The sequence below is a fragment of the Erythrolamprus reginae genome, chromosome 8 (genome assembly GCF_031021105.1).
Source record: "Erythrolamprus reginae isolate rEryReg1 chromosome 8, rEryReg1.hap1, whole genome shotgun sequence".
NCBI classification, from domain to species: domain Eukaryota; kingdom Metazoa; phylum Chordata; class Lepidosauria; order Squamata; family Dipsadidae; genus Erythrolamprus; species Erythrolamprus reginae.
This window is the reverse complement of record NC_091957.1, coordinates 37,713,987-37,728,098: the sequence shown is the minus strand read 5'-3', so window position 1 is coordinate 37,728,098 and position 14,112 is coordinate 37,713,987. Positions and strand designations below refer to the sequence as shown.

Sequence of the window (14,112 nt, the reverse complement as noted above, 5' to 3'; positions counted from 1 at the left end):
GTTCATTTATTTCAGTAATGTAACTTAAAAGGTGAAAGGTGATATATGAGAGAGACTCATTACATGCAAGACAAGATAATTCAAGCCGTGATTAATCATAATTGTGATGATTATGGGGCACAACTCATGAAACCCCCAAATCCTGCAGCTCAGAAAATTAAGGTATTACAGTAATGCGATCAATAAAAACAAGGATTGTGCATAGAACATTATCCTCTGAAAAGTATAAGCATGCATATGCACTCAGAACTTGGTTTGGGCCCCTTTTGCTGCAATTACAGTACTGCCTCAGTAGTAGGGAGGAGGAGGAGGGGGAGGAAGGGGAGGGAGAGGAGGAGGAGGAGGGGGATTTGTGAGGACAAATCAAGGGAAGTATTTCTTCATCCAGAGGGTCGTTGGTTTATGGAATTCACTTCCAGAAGAGGTCGGGACAGCTGTCAGCCTTGATAGCTTCAAGGCAGGATTAGACAGATTCATGGATGCCAAGTATATCGGTGGTTATTGAAATGGATGTCCAAGTGCTGCCTCTATGTTGGTTGAAGCAGGCAGGATTCCCTTGAGTACCATTTCTTGGGCGTCGGAGAAAGGGAGGGTCTTGCCTTCTCTTTCTGCTCAAGATCCCCATGGACAATTAGTGGGCCACTGTGTGACACAGAATGCTGGACTCGATGGGCTTTGGCCTGATTCAGCATGGCTCTTCTTATGTTCTTATGTTCCTTAGTATTCGAATGGTTGGGCCAATCCAGCGATGGCCTAAGCCTGGTCCCTTTGGGGAGACCCGGGAAGGTGTCCCCCCCACACACACATGCGTAGCCCTTGGCTCCCGGAACACCCCACATGCATCCCAGAATGCCATTCTGGCTGTTATGGCTTCAATAAGGCAAACGAGGTTTCTCAGCACTGTGTGACATCATAATGTCGTGGGCCGTGGCAGCTGGTGCCAGGTGTTGAAGCGACTTCAGGAGGGGCTGGTTGGGAAGCCCACGTGCAATTGTGGCTTATTATCGCATTGTCAAAGCAATCAAGAGGACAGAACTAGAAATAACCGGTGGAAGCCTGCTAGGGAGAGACCCGACCTTTTCAGACCGTGTGAACAATCAGTGGGACCGCTCGCCTCCTACATGGTGGGCATCTACTTCAAGAGTAGACCGGACAACCGTTTGAGCAGAGGGGAATACGGTCCCTTGCCTTGAGCAAGGGATTGGACTAGAAGACCTCCAAGGTCCCCTCCAGCCCTCTAGTTACACGTCCTAACCTAGTTCTCACAGCTAGCCATACTCAATTGAAAAGCCTTGGTTTGTGGCTTGCACAATTCTTCAATTCAGCTCATCTATTGTGTCTTGTTATTTTATTATTATTATTATTATTATTATTATTATTATTATTATTATTATTATTATTATTTATTTATTAGATTTGTATGCCGCCCCTCTCCGAAGACTCGTTGCTGTTGGCTTGGAGCTGAGATGGTCACTTTATTGAATGAACTCCAGGACAGTCACACTCCAGGCTTAGATCAAATGAAAGGCGCCGTTTGTGGGCGCCCTGCTGCTTCATGAAACAATCTGAGATCCAAACTTTGAAAACATCACCAAAGACCGTTTACCTTCTTTTGTACCCGTGTAAAGGGGGTGGGGGTCTTTCCTCTCTGCATTTGCTTTAGATTCCCATATGGATCCTAGGCTTATTCAGAAGCAAATTCCATTTTGGGGGTTTCTTCTAGGACAACCCCATAGACAATTCATGAATCAAGGTTAGAGAAGCCTACGTTTAAGGTGGTTGAGCCCTGATTTAACCAAGCATCTCAACAATGGCTAGATACACACCCAAACACCGAGCGACCTCTAAGGCCGGGGTATCCAACTCTGGCAACTTTAGGGCTTCAACTCTTGTTATCCCCCCCCCACAGCATTCTGGGGCTTCTGGAAGTTAAAGCCACAATCTCCCACTTGCCAAAGTTGGCCACATGAGGAGACAGGAAGCATCGTGTTGCTTTGGCCAAAGAAACTGCGCGACGTTTCAACTATCTGATGCCTAGCAAGGGCACCCCCTTCCCGCTAATGGAGAGCGACGGGGGCACTTTAGTACCGTCCACAAAGGAAAGTCAAACCACCATTTAAAGTCCACACAGTACACGTTTTTATTGGCGTTTTGGTACAATTTGAAGGGAAACGTTGATTTAACAAAACACATGTTAAAAACAGTTACTTCCTCCCGTTCAGGAGGCAGCGCGTCTGTTTTTCCTAATACAATGATCAAGCTAAAAGATCGAGTCATATAAGCAAGTTTAAAAAAAATCTTCAGGGCTGGTCGGCTCCCTTCGGCGATGTCCCACCTAGAATTGTAGAATGTTGGCAAAAGTACAGCAAGTAATTGCACGGTGAACCATTCACACCTAAGCCGATCCAAGGTAGCTCATTCTTTAGGACAGTGTTTCCCAACCTTGACAACTTGAAGGTATCTGGACTTCAACTCCTAGAATTCCCCAGCCTGCGAATGCTGGCTGAGGATTTCTGGGAGTTGAAGTCTAAATATCTTCAAGTTGTCAAGGTTGGGAAACACTGCTTTAGGAGGAAAGCAATCAAGGCATTTATCTAACCAAGCATTTCAGGTGGTTACAATGCTGGCTTATCAAATCTTCATCAGGAGCATTTCATACATTGGCTTCGGTCTCGGCCCCCCTACTTTGCTTTCCCCTATTAACCTGGATCTAGCTGGACTCGTTAACAAAAATAGAGCGATTGAGCAACACATCCGAGAGTAAACTGCTCTCCAACTTTTTACAACTTTCTGAATACAACCCGAATTACGCACACACACACCCGCCCTCACAGGCGGACGTTTCTTTCAGGGGCAAAGCTGGTTCCCGGCTGCGCCTCAGTTCGAACCGTTGGTGACAAAGGAGGCGAATCCAGCACCCTGGTCCGGCGTTGATCCGGAGTGGAGCCCGGCTGGTTTGCCCGCTCTCGGCGGAGGAGGGGATGCGGGGCAGGAGGCGAGGCGGCTCTCGGTGCGCGCAAAAGGGATCCCGCTTCTCACGAGGGCGGGCACGAGTTAGGAGCCACTCGGAAGGGCTCGCCAGCGGCTTGGCGGAGAGAAGGTGGCGGACATGAAGTTCCTAGTTAAAAGCGTCAATCAAGGCTAATCAATACAATTAAAATAATCATCGGGGGGGGCATTTGTGTGATTTCTTTAAAAGGGGGGATTTCGTGTGGTGGTCTGTTGGGGGCGCACGGGGGCTCCGTCGCTTAGGCTCCCCGCTCAACCTTGTCGGGGGTCGGCAGGGGCCCCCCTTCCGCCCCGGAGGCTTCGGCGGGGGCTCCCCCCACGGCCCCCGCGGGCTCGGGGGGCTCGGCTGGGGCTCCTCCCACGGCCCCCGCGGGCTCGGGGGGCTCGGCTGGGGCTCCTCCCACGGCCCCCGCGGGCTCGGGGGGCTCGGCTGGGGCTCCTCCCACGGCCCCCGCGGGCTCGGGGGGCTCGGCCGGGGCTCCCCCCACGGCCCTCGCGGGCTCGGCCAGGGCTTCCTCCACCACCCAGGCGACCTTGGCTCGGCGCTTCCTACGCGACGGGCGGGGCATCGGCGGCGGCAAACTCGGGGCGGCGAAGAAGTCGAGGGCGCTGTACGGGGGCGGGTCGTCGGGGTAAGGCGGAGCGGGGGCTCCTTCTTCGGCCCCCGGGAACCCGGCCGGGACGCCCCCCTCGGCCCCGCGGATCCGGCTACGGGCGCCGCCCACGGCCCCTCGCAGCTGGCTCGGAGTGGCCCCCTCGGGCGGGCCCGGCTCAGGCGGCGCGCGGGATGCAGAAACCGGTACCGACGGGTAGCGGTCGATGTCGCTGTACGGCGGCGGGGGCAGGTCGGTGTAGAGCGGCGGCGAAGGCGGCGGTGAAGGCGGCATGGGCGGCATGGGCGGCATGGGCGGCAGGACGAGGCCGAGCGGGATGGGCGAGCGGCGCTCCTCCAGTTCGACCACCGGCTGCTCCTCTTCCTCCTCGTCGCAGCGGCAGACCCGGGGCCACCGTAAGAGGGTGCAGCTGCGGCAGAGGGCCCACACGACGAAGATGCCCACCAGGACCGCAGTGAAGCACCAAAGGAGGCTCAGGCCGCCTAGAAAGAGAGCGAGGAGAGGTGTGAGCAGACCCCGCCCTCCCCCGGTGGGGCCCTCGCCCCCTCCCTTCTCAGCCCCCCAACGCGCCCCCCGCCCGCGAAGGGACCAGCAGGGGAGGCGGCGGAGGAAAAGAAACTCCCCCTCCCCGTCCAGCCTCTCCACCCCAGGCGCCTTCTGTCTTCTTATTAAGCGGGACGCCCAGCATCCCCTACCCAGCGTGGCTGCCTGGGGAGTTGGAGTCCCCCGTCTTCATGTAGCCCAGGTCACAAAATAACGGACAAAAGAACAAAAAGGAGCGAATTGGACTCTTGAGTCTCAAGCGGTGGGTGGGTGGGAAACAAAGGCCCCACAGCCCCTCCGGGATCCCCGTTGCCGGTGGAAGAGACCTCCCTTAAGAAAACAGTTGCTCCGGCGCCTTGCTCCATTCCGGGCATTTCTTGGTGGTCTCCTGTTCATGAGACCAGTCAGTCCGAGCCGGCCTGGGAGCTGGCGGGGACCTCCTGAACCCTGGGGGGAACTTGGGACGGGACGAGGCCGAGGAGGCGCCGCCGGAGGAGGGGGCCGCCACCCTTTCCAGCGTCCAGGCCGTTTCTCAGCCCTGCGAAGAGGCTCCTTACCGCCGCGGTCACGCGTAGGTGGGGTGGAATTGGTGGCCTCGGGCACCGGGTCGAGGGCGGGACACTTCGTGGGCTCCAAACTGTTCCCTTGGGAGGCGCAGCAGAAGGGTTGGCTGCAGGTCCCGCAGCAGAAGCGGGCGTCGGCGGGGTCCTGGAGCCCCGGGCAGTGGAAGGCCACCCGGTCGGCCCTGGGCCCCTTCATCGGGGGGTAGCACAAGTCGCCCAGCTGCTGCCCGCTGCCCCCCCGGGACGCCACCAGCAGGAAGAAGAGGTGCAAAAGGGCCCCCTCCATGGCGAACCCACCCTCGGCCTTCCAACCCGCAACCCACAGCCCACCCCCCCGAAAAGGCCGCCGGCCCGGCGCGGCCCCACGTAGCTGCCCTTATAGCCGGCAGGGAGTTCATGAGGTCCGGAGCTTAATCGGCCTCAGCTGTACCGGCCGAGCCTCGCCCTCTCCGCCCCGGGAGACGCCCCAATTGAGACGCCTGAGTCCCGGGCCAGAAAGGCCCCCGCCCGCCACGCAAAAACGGGGCCTGGAGCCCTCGACGGGATAGAGCTGCTGCCGGTGGACCAGGGGTCCTCAGGCTTGGCAACTTGAAGACTTGTGGACTTCAACTCTCAGAATTCTCCAGCCACAAGTCTTCAAGTTGCCAAGTTTGAGGATCCCTGCTGTGGACGGTCTGACACGATCTCAACACAATAGCCAATAACCACAATCCCTCGAATGGCTACTAGTCAGCCTGGCCATAAAGCGGCTATTCTTTCTCTTCTAAAAATACAAAGGCGTCCTGATATGGGTTTTCTTTGGGGGGAGGGAGGATTTCGTAGCTTTTAATGTTTAAATTGATTCTGCATTAAAATCGCCTCTATCTTTTATTGCAGACTCAGAGCTCGGGCAGTTTGTTGAGAGGGGCTGGGTCCTGTGCAAGTTTACGCAACAGTTGATTCTGTCCCCATTCTGAACCAAGCTGGCTGTTGATCCCTGCTGACCCTTAAAACCTTTAAACCTAGTTAGCCTTTGCCCCATTGGGTCCATGCCTGTTGCAAAAGTTACAGCATCATCTAGTAGTTTTTCCCAACCTTGACAACTTGAAGATATCTGGACTTCAACTCCCAGAATCCCCCAGCCAGCATTTGCTGTCTGGGGAATTCTGGGAGTTGAAGTCAAAATATCTTCAAGTTGCCAAGATGGGGAAACACTGCTCTAGTATCTGAAGGGGCTCTGGTGTTCTATGCTACGGGGATGTTCGCTGTGTGGGCTCATGATGTTACCTAGTTGGGTAATGAAAGGTCTGCAAGAAAGCCGCCCAGCTCAGGGAGCCCCCAGGAGCCCCCGTTTCAGTTCCAAACTACAGATTCCCAGCTAGCCTCTCCTCCTCTAGGAGTTACAAGGGCCCATTTCATACTCAGTCAGCAAACTCAGTCCAGGTCATCCATCAGGCACCAGAGTCACCTGGGGGACAAATTGGGACCCATCCCCGGGAGACCCTGAGTTCCAGTCCTGCCTTGTGCACCAGAGGGTGGCTGGGGGCCACCTTGAGCCCAGTCACTGTTTTTCAGCCCAATACCCCTTGCAGGGTTGTTGTTGGGGAGAAAATAGGAGGAGGAAGGGAGTATTATGTGTGTGTGTGTACGTGCATTGACTTATTTATTTAAAAATATATTAAAAATGTATTTGTATTAAAAAATACAAATAAGCCCATGTGCCATTTTAAGGGACTTCTCTGTCACAATCCTGTTCGCTGGAAGGAGATTTGGCGGAGATGCTACTTTCTTGGATGGCATCTGGAAGGGCCCTGAAAAGAGAGTCCCACATCTGGGCCATCAGGGTTTGTTTGTGTTGCCATCTTGGCTTCTTCCTGTGTTGTTTGATTTCTTTGTAAAAGTTTTTAGCAATTTGTTAGTCACCCAGGGAGCTACATCATTATGGCTTATTACATAGTCCAACAGATATGCTCATCCTGGATTTGTCATTTTTGTCTGCCTATCCAGAGTCCTTCCCAAAGACTTGGGAGAGTCAGATGTGGATGTTTGAGGGTCTTTTTTTTGGGAGAGGTATAAATTTTTTATTGTTTTTCACACCTTACAGAGATTCCAATTTACATACCTCAAATTAAAATATAACACAATGCAATATCAAATGCCAATTTCTTAGTGAAATTAATCAATTTTTTCTAATTTATCCAATTATTTCTGGTATATATCATTCATCCTGTGCTACCTCCTTTCCAAATGCTATCATCCAGATTTTAGATAATGTTCTTCACTTTCATTTATATTTAAAGTGCTATAGCTATCTAAATTTCTCTTGGCTATTTGCTGTTTTTCCTAACTATACCATCGTGATGTTTGAGGGTCTTAAAGACACCGTTGCAGGATGTAAGTTGTTCCCAGTAAAGCTGCTTTTTACAATTGACTGAGGATGATTTTGTCAATGCCCAATAACGTTTTGGGATTGCAGCCAAGCAATCCAGGCCAGTTACCAGGATTGCCTTGCACCTACTGTAACGCTCTCTACATGGGGCTACCTTTGAAAAGGGTTCGGAAACTTCAGATCGTGCAGAATGCAGCTGCCAGAGCAATCATGGGCTTTCCCAAATATGCCCATGTTACACCAACACTCCACAGTCTGCATTGGTTGCCGATCAGTTTCCAGTCACAATTCAAAGTGTTGGTTGTGACCTATAAAGCCCTTCATGGCACCGGACCAGATTATCTCAGGGACCGCCTTCTGCTGCACGAATCCCAGCAACCAGTTAGGTCCCACAGAGTGGATCTTCTCCGGGTCCCATCAACTAAACAATGTTGCTTGGCGGGATCCAGGGGAAGAGCCTTCTCTGTGGCGGCCCCGGCCCTCTGGAACCAACTCCCCCCAGAGATTAGAATTGCCCCCACCCTCCTTGCCTTTGGTAAGCTGCTTAAAACCCACCTCTGCCACCAGACATGGTATGTCTGTACGTATGTTTGGTTTTATAATAAGGGTTTTAAACTGTTTTAGTATTGGATTATTATTATATGCTGTTTTATTGCTGTTGTTAGCCACTCCGAGTCTGTAGAGAGGGGCGGCATACAAATGCAATAAATGAATGAATGAATGAATGAATGAATGAATGAATGAATGAATGAATGAATGGCTCACTGGAAAAAAGATGCATGAGCCTCAATAAGCGTAGAGCTTGGATGCTCTCTGACACCCATCAGTAGATGGGGTGGGGGTGGGGGCAAAAGTGCAGCTAGAACAAAAGGAAGATGAACAGCCAGGTATGTTTTTATATGGTGGAGGTGGGTGGGAGGGGGAGTGAATGTGAGGGTGGATGGTTTTTGTAATGAATTGGTGGGATGGCTGGGTGAGGAGAGACCCACACCCGATGGGACCCTGCGAGGGCTTAGAGCAGTGGTTCTCAACCTTTCTAAGGCACAACCCCTTAATACAGTTCCTCGTGTTGTGGTGACCCCCAACCATAAGTCCAGTGACAATTCTCCCAACAGAGCTTTGAGCTGATTGGCAGCAAGGTCAGAGAGACGCCCCCACTGTAAACGCCTGATTGGTCGGATTGTAAAAAATATGTCCCAAGATGCCAGAATAGAAGCTTTAGTTCCTAATGCCAGGAGAAATTTGTCTTTTCCCATGGTCTCAGGTGACCCCCATGAAATAGTCATTTGATCCCCAAAGGGGTCCTGAGCGACCCCCAAGTTGAGAACCACCGTCTTAGAGTCTTCTGGACAATGAGTGCCACTTCCAAACCTCTTCCCTGGTGTTGTGGCTGATGCAAGATCAGAAAACTGCCTGGGCACATTGCTGAGAAGGGAATCCCCCCCCCAACACACACACCCTGGGTCCCAGCCAGGTTTTGCTCAAACAAGCCAGGTCAGCCCCTTCCTCCAGGAATAACATGCTGTTTTTTATTACTGTTGTTAGCCGCCCCAGTCTACGGAGAGGGGCGGCATACAAATCCAATAAATATAAAATAAATAAAATAAAACAAAACAAAATAAAACAAAACAAAACAAAACAAAACAAAACACAACACAACACAACAACAACAACAACAACAACAACAACAACAACAACAATAATAATAATAATAATAATAATAATAATAATAATAAAATAAATCCCAGATTGGGGACGGGGCTTGTAGACAACTGATCAGGTCACTGACAACTGACCTGGCAGCAGCCTGAGACCCGGGCCCTGACTTTGTCTGACCCCAGCTATGCAGGATGAGTCCGATGGGGGCCAGAAGGGGGAGTCACTTTCAAGCAGCTAGTTCTCGTTCCCCGAGAAAGGCCTACCCTTCAGCTCCCACCATACCTGCCCCTCCCAGTCAAGACCCTCATGCCATGGCTCTCCCCCCCACCCAAAATCTCCCCCAGCCACTCTACTCCTCATTCCTTGCAGACCAGTCCAGGAGTTATAGTTGGGCCCCCACCTACTTCTGCTAATACACTCAGCGGGGGGAGGGGTGCTTTGCCCCCAGATCTCCCACTCACTAGGAAGTGGATATGATCTGTGTTGTGTATCTAGACCAGAGTTTCCCAACCTTGAGAGCCTGAAACTGATGACTTCAGTTCCCAGGTCACCTGCTGGCTGGGGAATTCTGGGAGTTGAAGTCCATACATCTTCAAGCTTCCAAGGCTGGGAAACGCTAGTCTAAACTGAGCCATCCTTGTTAGATTAACCCAGTTTCTAATATCACGTGACATGCTCAGCCCCAGGGTTTACTTCATACTAACCTTAGTGGAATGGATTGTGGTTTACATAATTTACACCGTGCAGGAACAAAGTCTCTGGTACTAGTCCAGAGTACAAAGTCTGGTATAAAGAGACTTTGGGGTGGGTGGGTGTCCATTTCCTTTCTGAACTCAAGGCTGAGTTTTTGTGAGTTTTTCCACCTTAATATAAACTTTTGTCAATGTGACAGAGGAAGGGGACTATCCAGACAGACACAGGTCTAAATGATAAGACTTCTGAAAAGCAGCTGCAGCCTTCAGTCGGGAAAGAATACAAAGGAACCCCAAAGGATAAGTTGACCATTCCATTTCAAGACGCTAGAAGCAAAATTCTATACCAACGTTTATTAATACAGTAATACATAGTACAAAGTATCACGCACAGCGTAACTCTGTAATAATTCGACAAGAATTCCCTTGCCTTGTATCTATAAGTACAGATGCAGAACTAAGTATACAATTAGCACTTTCCATAAATGGAAGAATCTTCTCAGCAGGTAAGTGTTCTTCCGAAGGAGATTTCCATCTGTCATCCATCATAAGGTACCAAAAGTGAAGCGTAGCAGGTGATGGCTCAGCTAAACTATAGAGAAGAAGAGAGGGAGGGTCCCCTTACATTTTTCACAGGTCAACTATTATAATGATGCCGTAAGTAATTATGCCCACAGAGATACACTCCACCACAAACAGAAGGGGAAACCCCTTCAAGCAGAAAAGGGGCCCTTGTTGCCCTTGCTGTTCTCTTGGGAATTTTGAGGTTGACATGCAACACACACCTGACGAGTCCTCAACTGAGAAGATTCCGACTCCATGCCAAGGGAAGAGAGCGACGTAACTGGAAAAGGAGAGCCGAGGCCTTCACCTTTCCGCAGTCACATCCTTCTTCTGCAAAATGAGCTAGTTTGTGATCTTGATCCAAGAATTCAGTCATTTTAAACATGGCTGGTGGTCCTTGGGGCCTACCTTTTCTTCTCTTTCTCCCCCTCCCCCAATGAAAAATAAAACTGACCAAAGAGAAAAAATGGTACCTTAAAAAAATAGCCCACCTAACAAATATGAAAGATAAGTACAATTATGATTATCCAGGATTCGTTTTCCTTGGTCTGTCAGGTAAGATCCTGCCTATCTGGCACAGCTTTACCAAGATCTCCAAATCCATTTAAAAATAAAAATACATCCCTTAGACTAGCAGTTCTCAGGCACTTTAGGACATATGGACTTCAACTCCCAGAACTCCCTAGGAAGCAGGGCTGGCTGAGGAATTCTGGATGTTGAGGTCCAAATATCTTAAAGTGACTGAGTGTGGGAGATCCCGAGTTAATCCAAAAAATCTGACTCTGGAGTCGGTGGAGGGTTAGAGGGGAGCGGAGGAAGTTCCGTCATCTCAATGTCCAAGTCCTTGTCCACACGAGTCCCAGACCGGAGGCCAAGAGTGGGGCGAAGGGAGAGAGGGGGCTCAGCATGGTCTGGAGGCCCATTCAGGCTGCTCCTCTCGGGCAGGACTGCTTCTCTCTCGGACCGCACGCTGGTCTCTTCATCCAGGCCGAGCAGCCGATGGCGGACTTTCTTGCAGGAAAAACAGATAGCCAGACCAAGGAAGCAGAGCGTAATCACGACGAGGTAAAACCAGGAGGCGTTGGAGAGGGCTGAAAGGGGAAAAGAAAAACTGGGTTGCTTCCACCATTCACGGTTGGTTCTATGAATTCTATGCATTCTTCTACGCTCTCTATATGGGGCTACCTTTGAAACAGTGTTCAGAAACTTCAGATCGTGCAGAATGTGGCCGCGATAGCTATTGTGGAGTTACATAGAAACATAGAAACATAGAAGTCTGACGCATCTAGTCTGCCCTTATACTATTTTCTGTATTTTATCTTAGGATGGATATATGTTTATCCCAGGCATGTTTAAATTCAGTTACTGTGGATTTATCTACCACGTCTGCTGGAAGTTTGTTCCAAGGATCTACTACTCTTTCAGTAAAATAATATTTTCTCATGTTGCTTTTGATCTTTCCCCCAACTAACTTCAGATTGTGTCCCCTTGTTCTTGTGTTCACTTTCCTATTAAAAACACTTCCCTCCTGGACCTTATTTAACCCTTTAATATATTTAATGTTTCGATCATGTCCCCCCTTTTCCTTCTGTCCTCCAGACTATACAGATTGAGTTCATTATGTCTTTCCTGATACGTTTTATGCTTAAGACCTTCCACCATTCTTGTAGCCTGTCTTTGGACCCGTTCAATTTTGACAATATCTTTTTGTAGGTGAGGTCTCCAGAACTGAACACAGTATTCCAAATGGGGTCTCACCAGCGCTCTATACAGCGGGATCACAATCTCCCTCTTCCTGCTTGTTATACCTCTAGCTATGCAGCCAAGCATCCTACTTGCTTTCCCTACCGCCTGACTGAGTTACCTAGGTTTGCCCACATCTCTCCAACACTCTGCAGTCTGCATCAGTTTCGGTGACAATTCAAAGTGTTGGTAATGACCTATAAAGCCCTACATGGCATCGGACCAGAATATCTCCGGGACCGTCTTCTGCCGCACGAATCCCAGCAGCCAATAAGGTCCCACAGAGTTGGCCTTCTCCGGGTCCCGTCGACTAAACAATGTCTTCTGGCGGGCCCCAGGGGAAGAGCCTTCTCTGTGGCGGCCCCAGCCCTCTGGAATCAACTCCCCCCAGAGATCAGAACTGCCCCTGCCCTCCTTGCCTTTCGTAAATTGCTTAAGACCCACCTATATCGCCAGGCATGGGGGAATTGAGACACCTCCCCCAGGCTTATAGACTTTGTGTATGGTATGCTTGTGTTGTATGTTCTTTAAATGATGGTTTTTTAAAAAATACTTTCTTTTAATATTAGATTTGTTACATTGTATATTGTTATTATAATTGTTGTGAGCTGCCCCAAGTCTGCGGAGAGGGGCGGCATACAAATCTAATATATTATTATTATTATTATTGTTGTTGTTGTTGTTGTTGTTGTTGTTGTGATTCCGTCTGAGGCCCCTCAGGGAACGGCTGATCCTCTGCCGGCTTCCTGCTCAGAGGGGGAGGATGAGGAACAGGAGGTTCAGGCAGATGGGGAGGAGGAATCTCAGGCTGAGGGAGAGGGAGGACAGCCAGAGTCCCCCTTGGGGGAGCTCTCCCCAGCAAGCAGCCTGGATTCCTTAGATGAAAATGCACAAGCAATCATCGATCTCCGGCAGAGAAGAGCAACACAACGAAGGGGACAATTAGCCAGGTACTTTCAGCACTAAAGAGGCAACAGCTGGGTTTGGGTGTGGTGCTCTCTGGAAAGGCTGAAAAGGCAGACCCACCCTTCCTGGCTTGTGGAGTATTATCTTTGGGAGTCCTGGGACCTGGCTGTGATCTTTGGCGTCTTGGAATTCTGGTTTGTGACTTTGACTACTGAAACCTTGGGGGGAAAAGGTGTGGGTCTTATTCTCTACAGTGGTGTGTGTGCCAGCAAGAAGTCTGCTGTATTGTCTGGCCATCAGGACTCTGCTGTGAAGCCTCATAGCCTGCCTGTTGGGAAGAACAGGTTTTTCTCTGTGTTTATTTTTCAAACTATAAAGTGCTTTTGCTTTTACCAGCGTGTCTGGCTGCTTTTTCCAGTTGGTGTTGAAGTCTGGGGGCACCCAGACAGAACAATTATTATTATTATTATTATTATTATTATTATTATTATTATTATTATTAATGAGGCCTCCTGCACTGAGACCCGGATTTTCTCCTCCTCCTCCTCCCTAGCAAAGTCCATTTCTCTTCTTCCTCTTGGGTTTCAAAACACTTGTTCCAAATCTGTTCATTACCCCAGTGTTTCCCAACCTTGGCAACTTGGAGATATCTGGACTTCAACTCCCAGAATTCCCCAGCCAGCGAATGCTGGCTGGGGAATTCTGGGAGTTGAAGTCCAGATATCTTCAAGTTGCCAAGGTTGGGAAACACTGCATTACCCAACAGTAATTACCCCCCCCATTAAAGCCAGCTACATCCTCACACTTAGACCCCTCCCCAAATTAAACCATTTTCCAGGTTTGTGCCCTCCTGAACTACAGCTGATTTTGGACTCTGCAAAGTTACAACAGGACTGAAAAAAGTAACATCGGTTTTCCACGCGTGTGACCACTGCGGCATCCCCAGAACCACAGGCTCAAAATGTGGACGCTTGGCCACTGACACTTGGGGTGTCCCGGGATCACGTGATCCACTTCTGACAAGCAAAGTCAATGGGGAAGCCAGATTCCCTTAACATCTATTTTGCTACCTTAACAATTCTAGGGATTCACTTAACTTGGTTACTGATTTAACAACTGCGGTGATTCACATCTGGGGCAAGAAAAGTCATAAAATGGGGCAGAATTCATTTGAATGCTTCACTTAGCAACATAGATTTTGGGCTCAATTGTGGCCCTAATTGGACTCTTTGTACAAGCCATCAGGGTCAGCTAAGTTGCATATAGTTTAACACCCTAGAAGACCTCAGTCAGACAAATTGGTTTGGCTGCATTCACACAACACACTAACCCCATAAATCACACTTAGCAAACCAGACTGGGTGTGTTCACAGGCCATGCATGTATCTTCAAAGACCAGGTGGTTTAGATAAGTGTTTCCCAACCTTGGCCACTTGAAGATATCTGGACTT

At 49.9% G+C, this 14,112-nt stretch overlaps 1 protein-coding gene across 1 annotated transcript; it reads right to left on the bottom strand.

The window, feature by feature from the left end:
* Positions 1 to 2,115: 2,115 nt before the first annotated feature.
* Positions 2,116 to 5,062, bottom strand: LOC139171446 (skin secretory protein xP2-like). The gene is made up of 2 exons (XM_070759685.1): positions 4,724 to 5,062; positions 2,116 to 4,105 (listed from the first exon to the last, which is right to left on the bottom strand). The coding sequence occupies exons 1-2, from the start codon at positions 5,013 to 5,015 to the stop codon at positions 3,249 to 3,251; spliced, it is 1,149 nt and encodes a 382-aa protein (XP_070615786.1). The 5' UTR covers positions 5,016 to 5,062; the 3' UTR covers positions 2,116 to 3,248.
* Between the last annotated feature and the right edge of the window lie 9,050 nt (positions 5,063 to 14,112).